This window comes from Talpa europaea, assembly GCF_964194135.1.
Source record: "Talpa europaea genome assembly, chromosome: 16".
Classification (NCBI taxonomy): domain Eukaryota; kingdom Metazoa; phylum Chordata; class Mammalia; order Eulipotyphla; family Talpidae; genus Talpa; species Talpa europaea.
This window is the reverse complement of record NC_140084.1, coordinates 43645851-43672175: the sequence shown is the minus strand read 5'-3', so window position 1 is coordinate 43672175 and position 26325 is coordinate 43645851. Positions and strand designations below refer to the sequence as shown.

The following is a 26325-nucleotide window of genomic DNA, read 5'->3' as shown; positions in this document are numbered from 1 at the left end:
GAATATAAGCAGCTGCAGCTCCAGCCGAGTCAGAGAACTGTGTCCCTGTCACCTCTGTGTCTGTCACCGCCATCGAAGACTGCAGGTAGGTGCGCTATCCACAGCCTGCCGCTGAGGCAGGCGGGTGCCTCTGCTCTATTCTCCCCCACCCCACTCCACTCGCATCTGTCTGTCTGCTTGCACTGCTCTGTCTGTCTCTCTGAAGAGCTGCTCTTTCTCAATGCTCTTGGGTTCCACCTCTTCTCACCTTGAGTAGCACTGGGTTGAAATCGGGAGTCTTGGGGTCTAGCATGTTCTCTACTAGCTCTCTTGACCGGAGTCATCAGCTGTGGGGCATTTCTCCTCACCTTTCGCTCTGCCTCAGTTCTGTCTGTCAAATGGGCTTACAGAGCTGTCCAGTGCCGCGCAGGTGTGAGCATCCCCGGCAGCATCTCTGTGGACGCCTGGCGCTGATCCCTTTCTCCCCTGTCTCTGATTCTCGGTGGGTCTCTCCAGCTCTTCCTCTGGTACAAGTGGGGTCCTCTGGGATCTGTCGGGCAGCTGTGTAGTGATGGGCGAGCCTCTCGCCCCCATGCCATCCACCCCTACTCCCTGTCTCTCCTAGCTGGCAGGCTGACTTGGCCTCTCTCTCCCCAGCTCCCTTCCCAGTGAGAACCCAGCCCCCAGTGCCCCTGCCCCTCGTCCTCCCCTCCCCTCCCCCAATATCCAGCATCCCTTGGACAGATTCTGCCGCTGTCACCGCTGCCACCTCTGCCGTCCCCAACACCACCTCCTCAGGGCCAGCAAGATGCAGTATGAGATGCACGACCGCGTGAAAGGCAAAGGTGGGATCGCTGGATGGACTGGCAACCTTCCCCTCCCCTGGGCACCCTGACTTCGAAGACAGATGGCACCTGCTTGCACCCCAGAGGTCCTCCTGAAACGCAGGAACACAGCACCCCAGGCCCAGAGGTGGAGGAGGCAGCGGCACTTCTCGGCCTGCCCAGATGTGGCACCTACCCTTCCCAAGTGCAGGAGCCCCCAGCCCCAACTCAACATCACAGATGTGCAGGAGCCAGCGGCAACTGGGATACCCAGACATGGCAGCAGGGAATGGAAGGGCTCAGGAGTGTCCCCTCAGGGGGGCGGCCTAGTGGCTCCGCCCAGACTGCCCGGCAGAGGGAGGCACAGTAGGGGTGGGGTGAGGACCAGGGAGGTCCTGGGAGGCGGCTGCTGACCCCTGTCCCCCCACCTCTGCAGCCATGTCCTACCCAGTGACCACCCAGCCCCAGTGCGCCAGCAACAGCTGCTACCAGACCCAGCTCAGTGACTGGCACACCGGTCTCACGGACTGCTGCAACGACATGCCCATCTGTGAGTGCCGGCTCATGGCTCCAGTCTGAGGGAAGGCGAGGAGGGGTGGGGGGAAGAGACTGTCACCTCCAACCCCACTCCCCCCGTGACTCCCGACCAACCCCACTCCCCCCTCCTTTCCTCAGACCCTCAACATTCTCTGACCTCAATCCTCCCCTTCGAACCCTCAACCTCCCTTTTGCACCCTCAACTTTCTTCGCTGGGACTCCAACTCCCCTTTCAAACCCAACTTCCCAAACTCTAAACCACGCCCTCCTCGGACCTCAGGGTCCCTCTGGGACCCTCCGAAGCCTCGCAAGGACCCTCAGCCCCGCCCAGCCCCGCGGGCCCCGCCCCTGATCCTCAGGCCTGCTCCCCAGGTCTGTGTGGCACCTTCGCCCCGCTGTGCCTCGCCTGCCGCATCTCCGACGACTTCGGCGAGTGCTGCTGCGCGCCCTACCTGCCCGGAGGCCTGCACTCTCTCCGTACCGGCATGCGCGAGCGCTATCGCATCCAGGTGCGGGGTCGGAACCCATGGGAGCAGGTGCTAGTCTCCTGGGACCTAAAGCAGGGCTTCTAACCGCTCTCTCCCATCCTCTAGGGCTCCGTCGGGCACGACTGGGCGGCCCTCACCTTTTGTTTGCCCTGCGCCCTCTGTCAGATGGCGCGGGAACTGAAGATCCGAGAATAAAGAAGTTCCCTCCCTACCTGCCCTGCTCGCCCCCTTCTGGAAGGGCCTGCCCCAGCCGCTTCTAGAAATACACCCATAATAAAAACCTGAAAACCCACTCCGCCTACATCCTTTTTGTCCCAGGGCAGGAATCTGGGTGGAGAGGAGGTTTGATGAGAAGGTGGGGACACAGAGAAGAGGCCTAGGTGTGGAAGGAGAAATTCTGGAGCTAAGTCAGATTTCTGACCCTGACCTGCTCTGTAGGACACTGACAAGTCTCTCCCCTCTCGCAGCCAGGGTGTCCTCACTAACAAAAGTAAGGCCACTAGCCAATCCCTTAGCCCCTACCAGAAACTCTGCTTGGATCCTGAACATAAGCAAACTCAGAAAAACCATCTTAGGCAGAGGCCACACACTCAAGTTCTGAGAAAAAGCGTAGGAGGCTGTTTTTTCATTCAAAACCTATGGGCCTTTGGCCTACACACAATTCAAATAGGTTGGGGGGGGGGGGTCGTCAATCTCTCCAAAGCAGAGGAATGCCAGGATTAAGGCATTCCAGAGCTGAAAGGAATCCTAAGGCTCAGCCAGTTCAATCCACTCTATTGCAAAAGCAACTGGTAGATAAGAAAATGATCAGGTCTCAGAATTAGACAGACCTGGAATCCAGTCTTGACTCTTGCCACTTCCTGTGTTATCTTACTGAATTAATTAATAAACCTTTCTGAGCCTGTTCCCTCCTCCTCCAAGAATCTTTAATATGTCATGTGGTTACAGTGAGAACAAAACATGGGGCAGATGAAGAGGTCAAACAGCAGACTCAGTAAACTGTTGCTGTTGTTAATATTATTATAGCACATATAATATCAAAATAGTATAACTGTCTCATATTAATATTTTTATTTCTTGCTGTCTTTGTTCTTTTTCCTCCTCATCGTCCCCCTCTTCTCCCTCTGCTCACATGTCATCTTAGGAGAGGCGTCCCTTCCCACCTGACAGAAAATGACAAGAACCAGCTCCCTGTCCCCCTCCTCATTGCCTTGTGCTTCTGGTCATCTTCCAACAGATCTCATAACCTATCAACACTCACCAGCAGGCTCCCCCCTGGCTTGTTCAGTCTGTGAGGGCGGAGACCTTGTTCGCAGCTGTATTCCCAACACCCACTGACAGCAGCATGGGCCCCCTGGAGGTGGAGAAAATGTGTGACCACAGGTGGGAGACCCTGACTTAAAAAAAAGAAGTGATTTTAAAGATAGGGCCTCCCCGGTGGCGGTGGCGCAGCGGTTGAGCGCTGGGTTGCGAAGCTGCCCGCGGCCTCTGCGGCGCCAGTTCGATTCCCGGCTGCTCCCCGGCCACAGGAGGAGGGTCCCACATGGCGCGCAGACCTCTCCTGCCGCCCGCTGCTCCCCTCAGCAGTGTACTTCGGTCCTTCTGCCTGCTCTGCTCCCTGCTCTGGCTCTGGTGAATTCTCTCACCCTCCCGCGCTTCTGACTGTACCCAGTGCATGTATAAACGAACAAGCAAATAAATAAATAATAAATAAATAAATAAATAAATAAATAAATAAATAAATAAAGATAAAGGAGGAGGTGGGTAGTGTAGTAGTCAAGCTGTGTTAAGAATCTGGGTTCAGGGCCTCCCCGGTGGCGCAGCGGTTGAGCGCTGGGTTGCGAAGCTGCCCGCGGCCTCTGCGACACCAGTTCGATCCCCGGCTGCTCCCCGGCCACCAGAGGAGGGTCCCACATGGCGCGCAGACCTCTCCTGCCGCCCGCTGCTCCCCTCAGCAGTGTACTTCGGTCCTTCTGCCTGCTCTGCTCCCTGCTCTGGCTCTGGTGAATTCTCTCACCCTCCCGCGCTTCTGACTGTACCCAGTGCATGTATAAACGAACAAGCAAATAAATAAATAATAAATAAATAAATAAATAAATAAATAAATAAAGATAAAGGAGGAGGTGGGTAGTGTAGTAGTCAAGCTGTGTTAAGAATCTGGGTTCAGGGCCTCCCCGGTGGCGCAGCGGTTGAGCGCTGGGTTGCGAAGCTGCCCGCGGCCTCTGCGACACCGGTTCGATCCCCGGCTGCTCCCCGGCCACCAGAGGAGGGTCCCACATGGCGCGCAGACCTCTCCTGCCGCCCGCTGCTCCCCTCAGCAGTGTACTTCGATCCTTCTGCCTGCTCTGCTCCCCGCTCTGGCTCTGGTGAATTCTCTCACCCTCCCGCGCTTCTGACTGTACCCAGTGCACGTATAAACAAACAAACAAACAAACAAACAAATAAATAAATAAATAAATAAATAAATAAATAAAAACATGCCTCTATTAAAAAAAAAAAAAGAATCTGGGTTCAGGGCCTCCCCGGTGGCGCAGCGGTTGAGCGCTGGGTTGCGAAGAAGCTGCCGGTGACCTCTGCGGCGCCGGTTCGATCCCTGGCTGCTCCCCGGCCACTGGAGGAGGGTCCCACATGGTGTACAGACCTCTCCTGCCGCCCGCTGCTCCCCTCAGCAGTGTACTTTGGTCCTTCTGCCTGCTCTGCTCCCCGCTCTGGCTCTGGTGAATTCTCTCACCCTCCCGCGCTTCTGACTGTGCCCAGTGCATGTATAAAACAAAACAAACAAACAAACAAACAAAAAGAATCCGGGTTCACCTGTCAATGAACCCCAAGTTCTTAGGCAAGTGACGTAGCTTCAGTGACCAAAAATGGCAGAACAAGCCTGCACCTCTGATGGAGATATTAGAAAGATTAAGAGACTCATGCTGAGCTACTGGCACTGTGTCACAGTGCTAGAGGCCCTTCCTTGATAACATTTCCCACCTCTGCCCCCTTCCTGAAATCTCTCCAGCATGGGCCAGGATCCAGACCTCTAGCCTCCCTTGGCCAGGCTTGCTCTCACTTTACCTGGAGCCTCTTCCGTTACAGAGCATAGATACAGCTGAGGCGCTGATGTAGAGATAGGAGGCACACGTTACAGGGTATCAGGACAGGGGCATCCACTCAGCTGTGACAGGACTTGGGGGCGGATGACTCCACATCTCAGACAGAAGGCCCAGTCCCAGTGCAAAGGCCTCATGTAGGCTGCCCATGCCACCGGGGATGGCTAGCAAGAGACCTTACCAAAAGGACCAACTGCAACATGGAGGAGCAGAGAACTATCTTCACTCACTCCTTCCTGATGGTGCAGGGAGAACCTTCCACCCGCCCGCAGACAACATGAGGCAGATGTCTTGCTGAGGGTCGGCAACCCATTTGGGAGAGCCTGCCTTATTCCAGGCAGAAAACAGCTATTTTTAACACCTTTCTCCTTCCTGGGAGGCAGAAGAATCTACTAGTCAGACACGTGGATTTGAGGCAGCCTGGGTCCTGATGGCTTCTCTCACTCCACAGCTAAATGACGTCTAGGAACTTCAGTTTTCTCATGTGCAAAACGGAGATTACATAGCTGTCTCATACGGTTGTTGGAAAGATCAAATGAAACCACAGCTCTAACAGTCTTTGTAAAGATCAAATAAAACCACAGCGTGGGGGCCGCCCCGGTGGCACAGTGGGTTGAGCGCAGCGCTGTGAAGCTGTCTGCAGCCCCTGCAGCGCAGGTTCGATTCCCCGACAGCCAGGGAGATAACACATATGGCTGGCAGACCTCTCCTGGCTTGCCCACTGCTCCCCTCAGCGGTGTATTTCACTCAATCTGCCTGTTTTGCTCCCCACTCTGTCTCTGGTGAATTCCCTCACCCTCCTTTGTCTCTGGCGTGTACCCCAGTTCTTGTATAAAAATAAATAAATCTTTAAAATAAAACAACGAAAAAAAAAAAAAAAACACCACAGCGTGAAGGTGCCAAACACACTGGCCAGACGCAAGGTACGCAGTATAAACTCACAGGCCTGGCAGGGAGGTTATGTCCTGCCATTAGCTCGTGGAGGCAAGGTGGGCAGAGTAATCCCACAAAAGCTCTTCAAAGGTCCAGAAAGTCTGAAAATGCTGTGATATTCACAGCCCAGCCCCAAGACCCACACTCCCTTAAGCTCAGCTCATGACCATGTTTTGGTTAAAGTCAGATGTAGCTGGGTTTATGTTACATTGTTTAACATTCCCAGTGAGACTCCTCTTTTGCTGAGTTGAGTAGGGTTGACTGAGGGGATGCTGCTCTCCCACTCCACTGTCCTAGGGCCCTTGTTTGCCCAGGGTACATGCAGATAAAAGGGCCTGAAGCCCCAAGTTTGGCCCCCAGAGTCCTCCTGAACTAGAGAAAGTGCATCGTGCTGGGGCCTCATCTCAGTCTGTGCCCATAAGTCAGAGACCTGAAGAAAACCTGAATCTGAGACCACTGCAATGTCTCCCCTCCTGAGACAAACTGGGGTCTCCCACGTGACAGGAGGGTCCACTGCCCTCATCATCCCTTCATTTCATCCCTTCTGAGGAACAAGAGCTTCTATCATAGCACCCCCACCGTCTGCCCAGGAGGGGGCAATGAGGAGCCCACCCAGGTCACAGAGTTTGGAGGGTCATCAAGATGAGGCCATTTGCCCAAGTATCCAGTGCTTGCATGCTGGTTCGGAGCAGACAACCGCCTGCATGCAGAGAACGCTGGGACACCAGGTCTCCCCCACACACTTTATTGTTGATTCAATCACTCCCCCTCTTCAGGCTGCTCTGTCCCCTGTAGAAAGGAAGATACAGGCAGGGCCCAGCTCCCCAAGGTCCAAAAAGGCAGCCAGGATAGAGTCTTGGGAAATATAAGCCCCAAGTTCAAGATGATCAGAATGGGGGGAGGGGTGCCTCAAAGGGGAGAGCAGCTCCGAAGTCCACAGTGGTGGCTGGGGTGGGGAGCAGGCCCCAGGGAGAGCCCAGAAGTCTTCAAGGCAGCATCATCCGGAAAGAGAGCCGTATGCTGAATACGCCACCATTTCTATCTCCACCTTTGGTATCCTGCCCCCTCCATGCCCTAACCCGCCCAGGGCAGCAGGCAGCACCTTTGTCTTCTGGCACTCCCTCTGGACCAGGCAACCCTGGCAGGGGTCAGCTACACCACCTGGGCTTTGTCTCTCCAGTCTAGTAGGGGCAGCAGCTTGCTTGTCCTTGCTCCTCCTTGCTTGTCCTATCCCCCTCTTCTCAGTCACATCTCTCTCCACACAGCCAGTCTCCTGCACTCAGGCCTTCCCACAGAAAACACTCAGTGGTTTCTGCTGGCCTGGCTTGACATGACTGAAGGGAAGTCTAAAGGGCATTTAGGTCTAAAACTGGACTTCTGATGAGCCCCACAGGCCCTAGTCAGCTTCATCTTAAATGACCCGCCATGCACCCACCACTGGGGCCACAAAGTTGGGGTTCTTCCAAGATTCCTCTCCTTTCACCCTGACATCCACACCATGGTTACATCCTTCCACACACATCTGTCTCTGAGCCCCTCACCTTGATCTAACCCATCATCTCCTGTGCCTCTGCCACCTCACAGCAGTCTGACCTCTTAAGCAGGCACATCAAACCCTGTCATGCTCCCTCATAAAACCGCCTCATGGTGTCCCACTGCCTGAGGAAAAAAAATCCAAAGCCCTGGTGATCTGGCCTTCGCCTGACCCCAACCTCATCAACCTCATCTCCTCTGCGCTGGGTCTGGGCCACAAAGGCAGCTTTCTCACCCCTCCATTAAAACCACCTCAGGGCCTTTGACCCAGCAGTTCCCTCTGCCTGGAACCCACTTCCTGCAGCTTTTCCCACAGCCAGTTCCTTCCACTGTTCTGTCTAGCTTCTCCAAATGTCCCACGGACTTCATCCTGCTATCCCTCACAGCCACATCCAGTCGACACCTCTAGGCACTACTCCATCAGGAAAGGAAGGATCTTTCTTGTGTGCGTGTGTGTGTACACTGATTATCTTCCTTTGCTACAACTTAAATCCCAGGAGATCGGGATTTAACAGGCCTTCAACAGCGCCTGGCACACAATAGATATTCAATAAATAATTGAGTGCAGAACAAAGAAGGCCCTGCCTAGGGGCCCCTGGGGGCAGGGAGGGAGCCAGGGGTCTCTGAGAACACAGCGTCCAGGGATCCCAGGTGGCGGGACCCCAAGTCCTGGGTGGCCCCATTAAGGGACATGTATACGAGACTGAGGATCCTGCTACAGGTCAGAGGGACATGCTAGTGAGGTTGTCCTGACTCAACAGTCCCTTCCGGCCTGCACCCGCCCCATGCCCACTGCCCCCTGCCCCCCCACTTCCTCCACAGTACTCGTGCAGCCGGTGCCGCAGCGTGACAAGGGCTGACCCCAGGCAGGCGCCATTGGGCGCATGGGGCCCACCGGGCAGCTGGAGCAGCAGTGTGGCCACCCCAGCCATGCCATCTTCTGTGGGCTCGAGGGTGATAGGCCCGGCTCGCAGGCCGGCAGTGGTGGAAGGAAGGGCTGGAGGACAGCAGCCCCCTCCCACTGGTCCCCAGGGCCCACCAGCTCCTGTCAGCAGCAGGGGTGCCAAGAAGGGCTCAGAGCGGCGGAAGGTGGGTGGTGGGAGCCCCGCTGGCTTCCAGGCAGGGGCCGGGGCAGCAGGATCGGGTGGGAAGCAGACGGTAACCTTGGCAAAGGGGCGGCTGGCCATCTTGGTCATCTCTTGCAGGTGCCGACGCTGCTCCTGCCGCTGGTCCAAGGCTTGCTTGGCCTTCCAGAGGAGAACGCAGAGCGAGAGGAAGAGGAAGAAGCAGGAAAAGAAGACGGAGAAGAAGACAAACAGGTCAATGTGGGCCTGGTCCTGCCGGAAGAAGAGCAGGCCCTGCGAGTCGGCTGAGCCATTGGCGCCAGGCCCGTTCGGGTCCCCCACGCCCAGAAGTAGCAGGTAGAAGCGGCTTGACTTGAGGGCGTGGTGCTCATGTGGGTAGGTGATGACCAGCCGGTCCCGGACACCTCGGACCACCAGCACCGCCGACGGCTCTGTCACTGTCACGTAAGTTATCAGGCCCCTCGGCCACACCTCCCGCACACGGGGCTCCACTGAGGTGCCTGGCCCACTCCCGGCCCCTGGTCCCCCAGGATCCACTGCTGCCCGGGGTCCCCCATCGGCAGGGGGTGGAGGCGGTGGAGGGGGCGGGGGAGGCTGGATATGCACAGTGTGGACGCCCGTGTCTGGGGCCACGCGGACCACGAAGGTATCATAGGAGGTGGACACGTAGAGGTCGACAGCACCGAAGGTCACATCCAGCGTCAGACGGATGTCCACGTTGGTGAACTTGGGCTGCACGCCAAAGAGGACAGTGCGGCCTGGGCCCAGAGCCCGGCGCTTGGGCTCATGGAAGCAATTGGTCTGAGACGTGGGGTCCAGGCAGCACTCCTGCTCCACAGAGATGAGGCGGTAGCACTGCTGGCCACCCAGTGGGCTCCCATGGAATGACTCTCGGCACTTGGCACACTGTGGGCAGGGTAAGGGTAGAGGCAGCCATCAGGGCTGAGCTCAGTGTCTGGCCAGCCTCCAAGAACATTTTGTGCCTACTGGTTAAGTGTCTACCAGCAGCTTCCTTGTGATCCCCTGGACCTCCCTGACAGTGCAGGGACCACCAGAACCCTACACTCCATCACCCCGCCCCTCCCAGTGTCCACAGTGCCCTGAAGGCAAGGCCTAAGGAATAGAGGCACAGTGAGAGGCTCTGTATAACCCTGGCTCGACCCCCTCACTGGCTGTGTGTCCTTGGACTGGTGACTTAACCTTGCTGAGCTGGAGATTCCTCCTCTGTACACAGCAGTAAACAGGCTCACTCACAGGATTGCTGAAATCTCAGGCACAGCCCAGGGTAGGCCAGCCTCGCCTAGCAGCCTGGCTGTTTCTGGACTGTGTTAGATATGTCCTGCCTTGGGGCCTTTGCACTGGCCGATCCTCTGTCTGGATGGCTCTCCACACACTCCCCCCAAAACAGCTTGTCTGACATCCTCCCTTACATCAGGTCTTTAACTTGAATCACCTTCTCGCCAAAGCCCTCCTTGACCACTGTCAACCAATTCCACTCCCCCACACACCCCAGTTCTCCTTTCTGCTTAATTTTTCTGCTTCCTGCTCATGACTAACATACTGGTATTAGTCTGTTGCCTGACTCCTTCATGAGACTGTAAATTCCTTGAGGACACATCACCTTGCCTGTTTGCTCCCTTTCGTGTCCCAGTACCTCACGGTGCCTGGCATATACAGCCATGTGTCACTTACTGGGGCCGCCTTCAATCACTTATATAGCCAGGCCACATCTAGGCCACATCTGTTAATATGACAGTGGTCCTAGCAGGCCGAACCCTCTAGCCTAAGTGTGAAGTAGACTCTACCATGTAGGTTTGTGCAATTATACTGACGTTCACGCAATGATGAGATCACCTAATGCATTTCTAGTTTCTAATTTCCCATTGTTAAGCCAGCGTGACTGCAGTAGGTGCTCAGTAAATATGTGGTGAATGACTGAGTGACAGGCAAGCGCTGCTCTGACCCCTGCAATCCAGTGGCAACCACCCAGGCTCTGGGACCAGACCGGGAGCAGGGATCCAGACCCATTGGTGGTCTGACCTAGGACAGTACATGGAAAGTCTAAGCCTCAGCCATGCCTCACTACGCCAGGTACAGACTTGACAAGGCTTCCACATCTACGCTGTCTCCACGGCCAGCACCAGCTCGGTTTCAGGCACTCCCGACACAATGGCCACTACTGCTGTCACTGTAGGAACCCAGAGAAATTGCTGCTTCTGAACTGCAGGAGGAAGAGGTGTGGGTTAATCTCTGGGCTGTTATGGTAAAGGCTAGGAGACCTTTTGATTATATATCAAGGAAGCAAAAATTCTGGCCTGAGATAGAAATGCTGGGAGACAGTGAAGCTTGTAAAACTTTGTCGCCATTTTGGATGGAGTTGCATCTTTGCAAATCGGATGTTTCTGCAGATAGGTGGGGGAGACTGAGGCAAGCAAGGGATTTTCTCTTCCTTCTAGAACTAGTTGCACTCCAAACAGGAACACAGGCTATCCTTTCCGTGGGAGGCAAGCCTGCGATATAGCAACCAACCAGGTGGCCAGTACAGGGGTTCCAGGAGCCCCCGAAGGAAGAAAAGAGAAAGGGATTCAAGGAGAATTTGAATCTAGGTATTAGAAATGATATGAGACCCCCTTAGCTCCAGGCCATCAAATGGGGGTTACTGCTTGGGGGAAACCTGCCCAAGAATGAAGCCAATACAGAGGAAAGTAGAGTTAAGATGAAAGGAAAGAGATTCCTACTGCTGCTGTTTGAGCTCCTAGATCCAGCTGTTCCTGAAGGTAGAGTACAGACCTCCACTCTGAGAGTCAATATATTTTCTTAAGGTACTGAGATTGGTTTCTGGGCAGTTTCACCTCTAACTATCTGTAATGGAGTCTGTCTCTTCAGTCTGAAAGGGCTCCCACAGGCTCATTTCTGGATCCCCAGTATAACTGCCCAAAGCCAGAAACTGCACTCAGAAACTGTCTATCAAGCTACCTTGATCCCCAAGAACACAAATATCAGGGCCATGTTGTCAGGGCTACTTCATCCTCCATCCCCCTTGGGGGCGTAGGACCCTTAGCTCATAACTGGCTTCTCAGCCGCACCTGGTACTTGTAGCAGTCTCGGCGGTCGCTTGGGGAGCTGCCCTGGCACGTGCCCGTCTCTGTGTTGTTCTGACATGGGCAGCCCGTCCCATCCTGCTCGTTGCATGTGTCTGCATGCCCGTTACACTGGCATCTGAGGGGAAAGAAGACGGAGGTCACAGAACTCCCAGGACTTCCTAGACTGATGCTGTATATGTGAGTTTCAACCTGTACCACAGGCCAGAGAGGAAACTGAGGCTCACAAAAGTCAAGCAGTTTGCCCAGGAGCACAGAGCTGTCAGGTAGCAGGGTCACATTAGAGCCCCAATGGACTCAGAGCCTACTGACCAGGGAGAGGGCATGGGATAGAGATGTCCTGAGGCTTCTCCCTCAGTGGCCCTCCGTCTGCCCACCAGTCTTCACCAGGGCAGCCAGTAGCCTGCGTTTTGGCACTGGCCTGCGGGGTCAGGAGTCTCCCAACTAAGTTCAGCTCTCTCCCCACTTGCCCTGCCCCAGCCTGGGATTCCCTAGGGATTTCCTGCTTCCTGACTAAGGGCCAGGAGGTCTGGCTTCCCACAATAATCCCAGCAAGCAGGGCAAGGGTCCCGGCCCCTCCTCTCACTTGGTGCACTTCCCGTCCAGGAGGAAGTAGCCATGGAGGCAGCTCTCGCACTTGTCCCCGTAGCTGTTATTCTGGCAGTTCACACACACGGCCTCATCTTCACTAGGCCCCTCTGTCACCCAGTTTTCAATCTGGTCAAGGAAGGACAGGGGGATCACCAAAAGGCTAAGGCCAGTCTCCTCCTCCCTCAGACCCAGGAATCAGGCCCTGCCTCTTTCACCTCCTCTGGATCCAGTGAGTACTTCTCTGGCTCCCTCCTGGCCATTTCAAGCTCCTTCCTGGAGACGCAGACGTGGCTGTTGCCGCGACAGAAGGCATGGCAGGGTCGACAGGTCCCGCCCCCCACGGCTGAACCAACAAACAGCGGAAGACACTGCTCACAGTGGCTGCCCTGGAAACCAGCAAAGGGCAGTCAGAGGGGCTGGAGAAACACAGGGTATGGGCATGCAAGGATGGTGAGGGGGCGGGTTCTGAGGACACTGGGAGGGCTTAGGGGCTCAGGTCACCCCAACCAGTCTGCGAATTAGCCTGCCTTCCCTCACACATTTCCAGTGATGGGGGTTCACTCCCTCTACTCTCTGTCAGATGACAAGTCCAGGACACAAACTGGACAGTGTCCCCAAAGTATTCTCAACCTCCCTGGGATAGCACTGTGTGGCCTCCTCCCTGCCCTGACTTATTGATGTGCCTAAGTGTGGCTGAAGGAGGGGCTCAGTGCCCTCAGTTAGGCATGAGATCTGAGACCCACCTTGGTATGGTTGCGGCAAAGCAGGCAGTGGTCACGGGCCCCCACGCCGGCGCACTCGCTGTGGCGATTGCAGCGACACTCGGTGGAGCAGTTGCGGCCAACAAAGCCGAAGTGGCAGCGGCAGTGGTCAGGCTGCACACACGAGCCATTCACGCAGCCCTGGGCACACACGGGGCGGCACAACCCCGTCACGCTGTAGGGGTGGAGTGGCAGGTCAGAGCAGGGCAGGGGCCCCTCGTTTCAGCACCCAGCTCGGCCCTGGTCTGTCCCTGACTCTCCCCACATTGGGGCCCTGTCCACCAGCTCCTCCAGGAGCTAGCCAGAGATCCCCACTCTTCCTGTGGCTCCCCCACTAAACTTACCTAGGAATTGAAGCCCCTGCACTTCCCTGCCCCCCCTCCCTACCGGCCCATTCCTGGAGGACTCCCAACTTCACACCTTGGACCCTGCTGTCTTTGGCCCAGTCTCATCTGGTACTGCTCCCCAGTGTCCCACCCAGCCTGTCCCAGCCTGCTCCCCCAGGCCCCTGGGTCTGGCTGCAGCCTTACTTATCCATAGTGTAGCCCGTCTTGCAGCTGCACTCATAACCGTGAGGCCGGTCGTGGCAGTTCTGTGTCTCGTTGCAGTCGTGGTGCCCATTGGCACACTCATCCTCAGGGGGGCAGGCCAGGAAGGCCCAGGATGCCCCAGAACGCCCACACATCAGCCCTGCACAAGGATGGAGGACTTTACCTGGGGGCCTTTACCCAGCCACCCAAGCCTTGGCTCTTACATCCCCCAAGTGCCACTTCTGGGACAGCCCCTACCCCAATGTTCTCTGCCAGACTCCAGTCAAAGGTCAGCCCCTCTGCCCCACCCCTGCATGCATCTTACCTTCCCGGGGGCCGCTGAGTCCACCCTCCAGGCAGCGGCCACCCCCGTCCTGGCCCCCCCAGGCACACCAGCCACAGTGGGGGCGCCGAAGGCACAGGGCACACTGGGTAGCCTGGGCACAACCCAAGGAGCAGCTCTCGGGGCCTCGGAGCAGCCGCCCACAGCCTCCAGCCATACATCGCAGGGGCAAGTAGGAGGGGCTCAGACACTGTCAGGGAAAGAGGGGTGGACAGATGCATCTGGTATCTTCCCAGACTGCGCCCTCTTCTGGGCGATCACACCTCCCCTGGTCACAACCAGGTGGACAAAGTGAACATTGGCTGGGGTCATCCTCTCCCCCCAAGCACTTCTAACTAGAATTCTGAGCTGGCTAGAATCATCCCTAAAACTTAGAGGATTGTATTAAGCAAGGATACCTGGATGAGTGAATGGCAGCAGATGGAAAGAACAGACAGTGATAGGCAAAGGGCAGAGGCAGAAGGAAGCAGAGGTGAGACTACACACCCAGGGGCAGTGGAGGCAGCTGTCTAATCAGTTCCAGTCCCTTGTAAGGCCTGGCTGCACTTTCCACCCAGGACCCCAAGAGGCACCACTGTGTTCGTCTGAGTCCCCTTTATGCGCCTGGCAATGACCCCAGGTAGAGACAGAAACTAGTGCTGGGAGAGGGCTGCAATGTTTGGCAAAAAAAAATGGGCCTGCTGCTGGGGCACCAGATTCCTCCCACCCTAGGCTGGGAAGCTAAGGGGTGCGTGGTCGGCCGCATAGCAACTCACAGGCCATCACTCAGGGTGTAGGGCACCCAGACAAGGAGCACAGTGTGGTTCAGACTAGAGCACTTCCCTTCGTGCACAAAAGCACTTCATTTACTGCTCAGGCCTTACGTGCTGTGTGAGAGGAAAGACTGCTCTGGGCTGGTTGCCTGAAAGCACTCAAGTACAGTTCTGAGAGAGAACCACGCACTGCGGCCGAAGCTCTGAGCCCCACGAGGGTTGGTGTCTCGAGCACTGAGCCATGAACTGCCCCAGCCAGCCCTGCCAGGCTGGCCTCCACACCTCATGCCAGTGCACCCACCGGCAGATGGCAGCCAGCTGGGAGTGGGGAGAGAGAGCCCCAGTCTGCACAGTGATGGTGCTTTCAGTCATGACCTCTTTAGTGGCCAAATGCAATAATGCCCAAAGCCATAAACTGTTCCCTGAAGAGACAGTTTATGGGAACGTAAGTTCTGAGAGCTGTCTGCTGACCTGTGCCCCCAGCCTAGCAAAGCGCCGAGCCCCAGAACAGGGTGCAAGAAAGAATTTGGTGACAGAGGGGAGGAGAGAAGCAAGTCTGAACAGCCAGCAAAAAGAAGGCCCCTGCGGAGCCCAGCCTCTGAGGTCCAAGTCATTCAAAAGCACAACACAGGTGGTTGTGCTTGGCCACCCTGGAGCCAGCTCCTGAAGGTCTGGCTGCACTCTAAGTGCAGGCCTGATGTGTGCGGCAGTGTTTTGTGAAAATCTGGGTTAATGCTTTAACCAAGATATTTCACAGAAGTCAGGAGGCCTGGGGGAAATTCTTTCACGTTCATGCACAGCATCGACTCTGCTCACGGCCCCTCCTCTTCCGCCTGCCTCACCCGGGCAGCACTCTCACCTGGTAGGCCCAGAGCAGCTGGGGCAGTAGCATGCCCCCACAGGCCCTCAGGTGTTGCCTTCTGGCCCTTGGAGTTCCCCATAGAGACGAACACCACAATGGCAATCTCAGTATTTGGAAAGAACCTGGATCATAGAAGGACCCCAGGGCTTGGGGAGGAGGCCACAGGGCAGGGCCGCACTTCGAGGCTGGTGGGGACAGCCCCCCACCCAGCAGCAGTGACCCTGTAGGTGCATCCCAGGCAGTGGAGCCTGATGTCTTCCCAGCAGGAAGGACTTGGGGAAACACTCAAGTGAAAACTCCAGTCCATGCTCTAAAAAGCTTCCCATTTAAGTTGTACAACCATCCAACGTCCTAGTGGAAGGTGCAGCCTTCTGAACAGCGTGGCCCTAGGTGTGGTGTCACCAAAAGACCAAGCATTTGGTTGGGGCCTTCAGCCACATCCACTGAGCTGGGGGTGGGTGCCTGGAGATTGTGCCCCATAAAAAGTCTTAAGCAATGAGCTTCAGAGAGCTCCAGGTTGGCGAACATGGCCATGGGAGGGGGCGTGCCAGACAGGCGGAAGCTCTGCACCCCACTCCCCACAGCTTGCCCTAGCCATCCCTTTATTTGGCAGCTTCTGAGTTTTATTCTTTATGATAAACTGGTATTCTTTATGATAAACTGGTATGATAAACTGGTATTCTTTATGATAAACTGGTATTAGTAAATTATTTTCTGAGTTCCACAGGTTGTTCTAGCAAATTACTGCGCCCAAGAAAGAGGGGGTGTGAATCCCTGATGTGTGGCAGATCAGTAAGAAGTACAGGGGGTGCCTTCCCTGGTGGCGCAGCAGTTGAGCACTGGGCTACAAAGCTGCCTGCAGCCTCTGCAGTGCCGGTTCGATCCCCAGCCACCAGCGAGGGTCCCACATGGCGCGTAGACCCCACCCTGGCCCCGTCTCCAAGGCTGGACCCCTAACTCGTGGGCTAGAGTCTACCTCGGGAATGTGAGCTAACCAATGAACAAAGATAACGGTCATCTCTGGAATTAGTCTCAGTCTGGGCTTAAAGGTCGCCACTTTGGCTGTGTCCGTCAATGATCAAGCCAAGAGAAATCAGGAGATGGAAACATGTAGAAAATAGCTGTGATGCAGGCCGTGTGGGCGGAAGATGATGGAGTACTTCCTATGTCAGGTGCCACCAAATGTGCCCAGTTCCTTATACTACTACTAACACCAGCCGCTATAATAAAACCAGCACAAGTGGGTTCCATCTCTTTCAACCACAAGTTCCAAAAGCAGAGAAAAGAGATGGAGAAGGGAAGCCAGAGGCTTGGGAGGGAGGAGGGAAGACGTTAAGGCTCATGGAAGGGAGGGGCAGGAGGCAGAAGGGAGCTGGACCCAGATGCTGAAGAGTCCAGGAGTCCAGAACTGGCAGGGAGACTCAGGTGAAGGAAGAAAGTCACCAGGAGGAAAGGAAAGAAAGTGGGAGGACAGAGAAAGTTCCCTGGAGGGGCCAGAGCTGGCAGATGGGGCAGGAAGCAGGATGGAGGAAAGGCGGCAAAGAAGGGCAATGCAGGCAGAGAGGAGGGTCCCCTGGACACCGGCGGGTACCTGTTGGAGGCTGCTGCTCCAGACGCAGTGCTGCCAGCCCCCGTCAGCACCCTTGGAGTCCAGGCAGGAGGAGCAGTTTGGCAGGAGGTGACAGGGGGTGGGGCAGGGCAGAGGGGGCGATGACTCCACTGGCATCGGGGACACGTTGAGCAGAGAGTGGCTAAAGCATGTCCAGTCATAGGTGGGCTGCACTGAGAGGATGCGGCGGGTCTCTCCTGGGGTGGGGGCACAGGAATGAGAACCTGCTCGGACTCCAGCCCCCTTCTCACTCAGCCCAGGAGTCCAGGCCCTCAAACGCTCCCCTCAGGGACCAAGCCTGGGCTGACCTGTCCTCTTGAACTGCCGTGTCCACATGCACTTGCCCTCCCTGGTGCACTGCTCGCAGTCAGCCGCCCCGCACGCAGCCTCAGAGCAGTTTCCTGCCCAGAAGACCTCTCGCTGGTTGATCCGACAGTCATTCTCCGAAGTGCAGGACCCATTGCGCCCGATGCAGGCACCCTCGGGGCAGTTGGTACACCACTTACAGCGGGGGGCAGATGCCTGGCAGGAGCAGATGGCTCAGCTCAGTGGGGTGCTCGGGGCCACAGCACCCCTCCTGACCCAGCACTTCCCACCCATCACAGCCTTTGGGCTTGGTACATCTAGAAATGCCCTTTCAGCCCCGCCCAGTGTCACTCACCTCTCCATCTCCTGGCTGCAGGGTCCGGGGATGGCGGGCCAAACACTCACTGCAGGTCCGGAGCCGGCGACATTCCTCTGGAGAGCGTGGCATTGGGGAGCAGGGTGGGCCCCCACAGCCCAGCCTGGGGAGGCAGGAGGCTTGGCTCATCACTCCCAGCCAAGCCGCACCCTCTCCCCATGTACCTCCTCTTTTGGTGCCTCCTGAATCTGCAGGCTCCCCAACGTAGGCCCAAACCTGCTCTGCTCCCACCCCAGCTGGTGAAGGTCCTCTGTATACTTGTCACCCTGTCTTGAAACATGGCACATCTTCCTAACCTTCCAGCTACCATGGCCTCTGCTTCTGAATTTCTGACTGTCCTCTCCTATCTGCCCCTGCAGTCTCTCCTCAGCCTGGTCCTTTAAGCCCGCCCGAGCCTCCCCATGTCTCCACCTGCAGCCTCCCCTTCTCACTCCCACCCCATCCCTCACAACTGCCCCAGGGGTTTTCTGCCCAGGGCTTCCCCTGCCCTCTCCCGCTCAAACTTTCCCTGTCTGCTCAACCCATAAAGGAGGCCTACCGCCCCTTACCCCACATCCTTGAAGACCCACGTGTTTCAGAACTTTCCAGACTTCAGGAAAGCAGTGGGTGCACTCACTATTACATAGCAGCCCTAGCAATGCTGGGGAGCACTCCATAACAAACCCATTAATATTAATACACACAGTGTTTAGTGGGAAAAACAAAGCTCGTCCGCTGTCTCACATCAGGACACCGTGCAGCCAGGCACAACCCAGTAGGGTGCTTGTAGCTTCCTGAGGTGTTTGGATTCCCAACCACTTGTGAGGGCTCGGTGAGCTGGAGGCCCTGGAAGCCCCTCTGGAGTGGCCCCCAGCCCCCACTCCAGTCTCATTCTCCCCCAACCAGACGGTCTCTCAAAGGCTTCAGTGCAGCCCCAGTGCCAAACCTCTGCTGCTCTAAACCCCACTGGTCATTCAGGGGCATGGCAGCCCCAGTCCTCCAGCCCAGCACATAGCAGCCCCTACACTCAGAGCTCTCCCAGCCACCCCTGTGTCCATTTCCCCACAAGAGCTGGTATCCCAACCAGACTATCCACTCCCAAGATTTCCCCGTAAGCCTGCCCAGGATAGAACCCCCTTCAGAGGGTATGAGTGCCACCCACCCATGCACTGTCAGTCACCATGGTTACCTGTGGGCCTGATCCCCAGATAAGCAGGCCCCGTGGCACCAAGTGCAGGCCCCAGACTGGTTACAAGCTTCAGGTGAGGGCAGCAGGCGGCAGGGGTCAGGGGGCAGAGTGAGGGCGAGCAGGCGGCCCAGGGCCACCCCCCCAAAGCCCCCCGAGATATACAGGCGGTTCCCCACTGCTGCCACGGCATGGGCCACAGATTCTTCCATTGGGGGACCCACAGAGGCTGGGCCTGGAAAAAAAGACAGGGCATTTAGAAGGAGAGAGCAGGAAACGTGGGAAGAGACTCACAAGATGCCGCCAGCCAGAGAAGAACGCTGATCCCGGAACAGCTAAGGAGAGCAGAGGCAGATGGGAAGAGACTAAGCCAGACAGAGCAAGAGAAGCATAATGAAAGCAAGACAAAAGACAGGGGAGACACAAACAGAGCAAAGGGACAGGGAGAGGGGAATAAGAACGGAGATAGGTGGGCCTCCCTGGTGGTGCAGGAGTAAAAGACAGCACTATTAAGCTACCGCCAGCCACTACAGCATGAGTTTGATCCCTGGCCAGGGAGCTGACTCATATGGTGCAGCAGACCTCTCCTGTCTCTCCCGCTGCTCCCCTCAGCAGTGCAATTCAGTAGATCTGCCTATTCTGCTCCCCACTCTGTCTCTGGTGAATCCTCTCACACCCTGCACCTCTGGCCTACACCCCAGCTCTTCTACCCAAAAATAAGTAAAATAAAAATCTTTTTAAAAAAGAAAAAGAATGGAGATAGGTAGAGGTAGCCATGTTGCAAGTACTAGCATTTTGCAGATACTAAACTCTGCAGAATCACACGTTTTACAGTGGTTCATTTGTGTTATGTAAATTTCACCTCAATAATTTTTAATCCTCAAAAAAATTAAGAGTTACAGAGCAGTAGAAAATAGAGATTAAAACAGAGACAGACAGTAGGTCAGAGAGAGAAGTAAAAAGGGAGCAGGCCCAGAGACGTACACACAGTCAGTCTGAGCATCGAGTGAAGTAAACAGGCAGAAAATAAGCCCCTTCTCACCAACAAGCAGCAAAGACTGTTAGTGATTGTCTCTACATGGGGGACAATGGGGTTTTTTCCTTCCAGTTTTACAAATTACATACAATGAATATAACTTTTATAATCAGAATAAGAACAAAACTTTCCCAAGAAAAGAAAGGACAGAGGGTGTCTTGCTGGTATTTGGGTAACACGGAGGGGACAGGAAGTGAGTACTAATGATTGGGGGTCAGGAGATGGGGTTGGGGACAGGAGAGGCTTACGGGTGAGATCGGGCAGCAGCCAGGCGTTGCAGTTGACCTGGTAGAGCAAAACGTCACTGCTGAACTCATCAGGGTCCGAGCGCCCCCCAAGGACCACCATGGTGTCTCCTAGCAGGGCTGAAGCGTGGAAAAGTCGGGGCCGGGGCTGTTGGAGAGACAGATGGCAGGGATGGCCTGTCAGTGCCCACACTACTCCATGCCTCTCAGACCACCCACATCCCAAATCTCCCCGCTCCCATTAGTTCACCCAATTCTAACCTTCCTCAAATCCCACCCCTGCCCCCAGAACACCTCCTCATAGCAACTCCCAGAGCCACTTCCTTCCCTCCTAACTCCTGAACCCCCATGCCCTGTGATGCTCCCCAAGAATCTAGCTCAGACTGCATGAGATGCCCCCTGTGATCTCAAGTCAACTCTGACTTTCACCTCCTCACAGTTCAGCCCCAAGAAGGGCTTGAAAATGTTTGTGGATGGAAAACACAATCCTCTTGGGCCGTACAGCCACCCCGCCATCCCCTTTGGACTTGAGGGCAGGAAGTGCCATGTTTTTAAGATGGAGAGGTCCAGGTTGGGTGCTGCGAGGGCAATACTGAGTTGGGCAGAACTGGGCAGAATCCAGGCATCTGCCCTCCTGGTCTAGGGTCCTTTCCTCCAAGTTGGGGAAAGTAGGGGAGCGTTGGGGGAGCCACAGTTTGGTTTAGGGGGCTGAAAGCAGAGGGAATAGGAATCCAGAGTGGAACCAGTCTGGGGGCACTGGGAAAGGAGGTCCCCTCCCTCCTGCCCCCCACATTCATGTCTGCAGCATTTTTCCTGACCTTTGCCCCCTGAGAAGGGGCCAGCAGGCTCCAGGTGCGGTCAGGGCAGTGCAGGGAGTAGAGTTCAGGGGATGGGGCCGCCAGTTCCACATGAAAACGGAAACCCCCAAACACATAGAGGGAGTCGGTGGCCTCATGGTACACGGCAGAATGACCATAGAGACCTGGGGGGAGTAGGGGAGAGACGAGTGAGCAAGGAGACTGAGGGGAAAGGTCTGAGATCTTTGATGCCCCCCCACTTCCTGGGTTCCCCTTCCATTACCCTAGTAGGCCCTGACCTAGGAGCCCTTCTCAACCTGTTCTCTCCCTTCCGTTCTAAAGGACAACCATGAGACTCTGGGAAAGAGATGTTGGCGGTCAGAATTGGGGACAGTGACCAAGGAATGTCAAAGGACAGGTGGGAACAGGAGACCTGGGGGGCAGTGATAGAGGACCTGGGGCAGGAAGGTGACCCACTGTTACTAGGCAGGAGGAGGGCAGCTGACCATGGAGTCTGGAGAGCTAAAGAAAGAAACCAAAGGGACAGCACCCTGAGAATTTGGGTGGCAGAAGATGGGGGTGACAAGGTTCCAGGACAGTGACCAGTATGGAAGTGGTTAGGGCCCACATGAAGCCCAGAACAGGCGGGAGGTCAAAGGTATTGGGCCCTCCCAGTCCCAAGGCCCACCTGTGGGCGGTGTCCCACTCTGGGCCCCAGACACCCAGGTGCCAGTCGCCAGCTGGTACTCAAGCAGCTGCTGGTTGAAGCCATTTTCAGGGGAGTAACCGCCCACCAGGAGCAGAGACAGGCCTCGGCGGGCAGTGAGGGTGTGACCGGCAACTGCTGGCAGCTCCACAGTCTGAGGGGCCTGAGGAATGGAGGGAAGAGGTCAGGGTGGGTGAGAGGTTGGGAGGCCCTGGTAGGTAGAAGAGATAAGAGCCTCCTACAGTCCCCTGGAACCGCTGAGGTCAGCCCCGTTCTGACCAGCCATGATCCGGGTAGGCACTCAGCAGACCTTGGGCTATCTCTGCCCCTCAGCGCCACTTCAGGTAGCGCCCTCGCTCCTGGCTTTCACTCCAGCTGCATGGGGCTGAATGCCCCACTCCATAGTCTGGCTGACCAGAGCACGGCATGCCCATGGCCAGGGAGCAGCCTGGGATACTGCTGACTTGGATGGTTAGTGGAATTCAGTTCTAGGACTAGTGCTAGAGCCCTGGTAACCATTTCCTCTGAGGGGCAGATCTCAGCGTCCCGTTGTGGGAGTTGGAGAGGGTTGTTTACCTTCTCCTGCCGCCACTGTAGGGTGGTGAGGTTGAGGACCCAAAAGTCACGGGCAACACCACCAGCTGTGAGCCCCCCAAGCAGGTACATGGCACCACGGCCAGAGGACACATAGGCCGCTGCATGGAAGGAGCGAGGTGAGGGGCCTGGACCCCCATCCTCAGCTCCTGCCAGCATCTGTGTCCACCGTCGCTCACTCACTGAATACCTGGGGTAGAAAGGCAAAAAAAAGCAGCCTCGCTATTCAGTCATCCCAGCACCCCTGGGGTAACCCCCCCCCCAGGTATCCCAGCATGCCATGGGACAACCTCCTGTGACAGTCATCTTTTATCTTACCACACCCCAGAGTGGTACCACCCAAATAAGTATCCAGTCCCTGAGGTCAGTCTCCTGCAACCAGTATCCCAGTACCTCCTGAGGTGACTTTCCCTCATGCTAGTATCCCACATCTCCAGGGAAGTCCTCACCTGTACAGGTTTCCCAGCAGTCCCTGGGGCAGGCCCAGACCCCCAAACATCCACAAGGTAGCATCAGGTCCCTCCACCATTGTGTGCCCCAGGCGGTGCAGAAAGCGGCTAGCCGTGTCCTGGGTGGAAGTGGGTGTGGGGACATGAGTGGTTGAGCTAAGGTCATGACAGTCAGGCTGGATAGGGAAGAATCTGAGGGTGTAGGGCCCAGGAGTAGAGGCAGCTGTAGGATACCCTCCCAAAAGCAGTTTCCACAACTCACAGCTGAGAGGCGGCTGTCCATGAGGGTCTCCCACACCAGCTGCCCTCCGTCCAGCTTTGTGGCACAGTCGGGGCCCCCAAAGCCCTCAGCACAGATGCACACACCCAGACTCTAGGGGACAACAGAAGGGGGCTCAGGGGAGCCCTGTTGGGGCACCCTGTCCCACCCAGCCTGCCCTGTCCCACCAGTACCTGGTTACAAGTTCCTGCCCCACTGTGGGCATTGCAGTTCTCAGGACACAGAGCCATGCGGCAGTGGGGGCCAGCCCAGCCCTGGGGACATCGGCAGAGTCCTGCGCCCGAGGCCCCATCCTGGGGCACACACTCCTGGGGTACAGGGCAGCTTCCAGGGCCCCCTGACCCACAACGGGCAGAGCCCACTGAGGCATTGAAGCCCCAGGATGAGGAGCCATTGGCCTCCCAGTGTAGCACCAGCAGCCCTGTGGGGGGAGAGGCCAGGGTGTTGCAGCACAGCCTCGTTCCAGGGCACCGCTCCAGCCCAGCAGAACTGGGCGGGGAAGCAAGGCACCCTGATAATTTACAGTCCCTGCCATAAGTAACCACCCTCCTGTTCACTGCACGCCCTCTTCCTTGTCCAATCCAAGTTCAGCTGCTTTTAAGGCCTAAATCTCTCTCCTGTTTGCCCACACTTGCCCTCTTCAGCTGCCTAGCCTGGTCACCAGTGCCATCTCCCTGTGCCCTTCCTGAAAGCCCGAGGCACTGTCCTTCATAGCAGCCCAAGTGATCCTTTAGGAACTAGAATCTGATCCTGTCCCTGGCAGGCTGCAAGCCCTCCACAGCTCCATCCTGCTCTTACCCAAAACCTAGCCTCTTAGGCAAGCAGAATGGGGGAGGAGGGCAGTTAATTATATGATTATATGTGTAAAAAATGTCTCAATAAAGTCTTTTTTTTTTTTTTTAAAGGAGGCCCCACAGGCCGGCCCTCTGACCTCCACCAGCAACCACTCTCTCAGCCCTACTCCATGCTCCAGTACCACCAGCCCCCTTCCTGCTTCCCAGGGCCTGGGCATCTACATTCCTCCACCTGGAGTCATCGCCCTCCCCCACATAGGGCCTTCTCTTGTGCCTCCTCTTGTCTCTTAGTGAAGGCGACATTATTCTGAGTGTATTTTGCTCCGACAGTGCCTGTGTCTCCTGTTCACTGCGGCGGCCCCAGTGTCCAGCTGTGGCCTGGCTCATTGCAGGGCTCAGGAGAGGATCCCTCAGTGCTAGCTGCTCACTGTGAGGGGCCTGGGGTTGTGTGTAATTCCAGCAGGCCAACTACACTCTCTCCCAACCATGCCCTCTCCCAGGCCTGGAGTCATGCTCAGTTACAATAGGAAGGAAGCGTTTCCAACTCTACTACTTTAACCACCTTGGCTAACATTATTTCCATTGCCTCGCCATCAGACTAAGCTGGCTTTCTCAACCTCTCAGCACTGTTGACGTCTGGGGCCTGGTAATTCTCAGAAGTGGGGACTGTTCCATGCACTGTCAACTGCAAAGCAGAATCTCTGGACTCCTCCTCCAAGATGCCAGTCTCGCCTTCGATCATGACCACTCAAAATGACTCTGGACATTGCTAAGGAGCCCCTGGGTTGAGAACTATCAGGGAGGGGAGAGTCTCAGCCACATTCTGTGTGCCACTAAGATGTCCCACTGGACCCTTCTCTCCTAAGAGGTAGCCCAGCCAGAGCAATCCTTTCTGTTTGCCTCTCAGCTCAAGAGAGTATGTCCCAGAGATGGCATCACCCAGCAAGTCAATGGCAGATCAGCCTGGAACCAGCATGGAGCTGGGTCTTAAGCACACCTCAGGCGGCAAGGTGTAGGGGGCAAGGTATATACAGCCCAAGACAGATGTCCCCCCTCCTCCCAACCTCCATACCAGACAGGGCCTGCACAGTGAGAGGCCTGTCCCGCCGCTGGCCGCAGAAGGCAGCAATGAGGCTGCGGTCCGACTGGACGACACCAGTGTCCAGGAAGCGTGGGAATCCATCAAAGGCCAGGACATAGCTCAACTGGAAGGGAGCAGAGTTGAAGATCAGGAGATGACGAGGATGAGAAAGTAGCTCAGGGTCTGGGAGGAGAAGCTCAAGGGGAGCGTGCAATCTGAGACTGGGAAGTGAGCTGTTTGAATATCCTGGGCAGAGTGAGAGGTCACCGCCTCCCTGTTTTCACGCAGACATGGCTAATCGACCAGGCACTCTCCATGGAGCCTTTTTCTCCGTATACAGCTCCTGGTGGCCACTACCAATCAATCAGAGTTAGCACACAAGTTATCAATATACCTGCCTGGAATGAGAAAGGGGTGTTTGAGGATCTGGGGAATGGGGAACTGCAGTCCAGAAAATGAGTGGGCCTAGGAACAAAGTGCTGGGGGTCTGAAGAGTAGTGCTTAGCATTTAAAGGATAAAGAAAACATGGACATGGGGGTCAGGGCCTGTCTAAGGATTCTGATTGGGTGAGAGAGACATGGGCTTAAACACTAGTGCTCACCGTGCAGGGGGTGCTGCTGTCAGGGGAGAAGGTGAGGGTGAGTGGGGGACAGAGAGTCCCAGGGGCACAGGGCTGCAGCACCTCAGTGGCGGAGACAACCCACACACAGTAGGACAGGCCTGGCCCGGCTCTTGCAGCCCCGCCACCTGGAGGCAGCAGCCCCCCAACCCGGCGTGAGCCCAACGCCACTGAAGACACATTGGTGAGGAGGGCACGACCCCCACATTCCCGGAAACAGGAGCCACTGGCCCTGGGGAGATGGAAGAGAGCCAGAGTCAGACCCATTTGGCCCCCCCTTCCATGGTTACAGGATACCCCCCCAACCCTATGTGGTTAGCCCCTGGCTCACCGGGGGTCCCCATAGTAGCCAGGGGAGCAGAGCTGGCAGTGGGCACCCTCAGTGTGGTCCTGGCAGAAGCAGAGTCCGCTGAGGTTGTCGCAGTGGCCACGACGCGGGTCCCCATGCCCGTTGCACTGGCAGGGCCGGCAGCCGCCTGAGCCCGTGGCGTTGCCAAAGCTGCCAGGCCGGCACCGTTCACAGTGTTCCCCCCATGTCCAGTCTGTGGAGACCCCACAGATGCAGGGTCAGGGGCAAGGGTGGGAAGGGGTCTCGACCACCTGGCTCAGCTGGCTCCCTAATCCCACTTGGCTGCTTCAAAGAATAACAAGGGTTGAAACTGGTGGGGAGAGAAAGTCCCCACAGGGACTGAGGCCCAGCCAAACAGACAGGTGGCCCTGAAACTTGGATTCTGAGCAGGGACGGGGGCAGGGGGACCCAGAGCTGGGTGAGTGGACCCTGAAGCCCATGCAGGGGTAGGAAACCAGAACCCTGAGGAGCCCCCCCCAAGGCCAGATCTGGGGTGCCGCT

General features: G+C 56.4%; 2 protein-coding genes across 3 annotated transcripts in view; one reads left to right on the top strand and one right to left on the bottom strand.

Moving 5' to 3' along the window:
- Positions 1-787: 787 nt before the first annotated feature.
- CNFN (cornifelin) lies at positions 788-2023 on the top strand (the record flags this gene model as incomplete). The annotated part of the gene is made up of 4 exons (XM_084258015.1): positions 788-824; positions 1240-1353; positions 1713-1849; positions 1934-2023. The coding sequence occupies 4 exons, from the start codon at positions 788-790 to the stop codon at positions 2021-2023; spliced, it is 378 nt and encodes a 125-aa protein (XP_084114141.1).
- Positions 2024-8114: 6091 nt separating this feature from the next.
- The window catches only part of MEGF8 (multiple EGF like domains 8), a gene marked incomplete at both ends in the record, with an annotated part of 34327 nt that continues 16116 nt past the window's right edge, over positions 8115-26325 (bottom strand). The window contains 21 exons of one of the 2 annotated variants that reach the window (XM_084257959.1): positions 8115-9383; positions 11564-11696; positions 12165-12295; positions 12385-12555; positions 12913-13105; positions 13461-13620; positions 13786-13993; positions 17009-17223; positions 17335-17548; positions 17688-17811; positions 18877-19108; positions 20158-20302; positions 20847-21136; positions 21640-21820; positions 22234-22441; positions 22701-22819; positions 22963-23073; positions 23154-23401; positions 24847-24979; positions 25458-25707; positions 25807-26017. In XM_084257959.1, coding sequence (XP_084114085.1) covers positions 8115-9383; positions 11564-11696; positions 12165-12295; positions 12385-12555; positions 12913-13105; positions 13461-13620; positions 13786-13993; positions 17009-17223; positions 17335-17548; positions 17688-17811; positions 18877-19108; positions 20158-20302; positions 20847-21136; positions 21640-21820; positions 22234-22441; positions 22701-22819; positions 22963-23073; positions 23154-23401; positions 24847-24979; positions 25458-25707; positions 25807-26017 — 4946 coding nt within the window. The remainder of the gene's footprint in view (positions 9384-11563; positions 11697-12164; positions 12296-12384; positions 12556-12912; positions 13106-13460; positions 13621-13785; positions 13994-17008; positions 17224-17334; positions 17549-17687; positions 17812-18876; positions 19109-20157; positions 20303-20846; positions 21137-21639; positions 21821-22233; positions 22442-22700; positions 22820-22962; positions 23074-23153; positions 23402-24846; positions 24980-25457; positions 25708-25806; positions 26018-26325) is intronic. The other variant, XM_084257960.1, reaches the window with a different exon arrangement.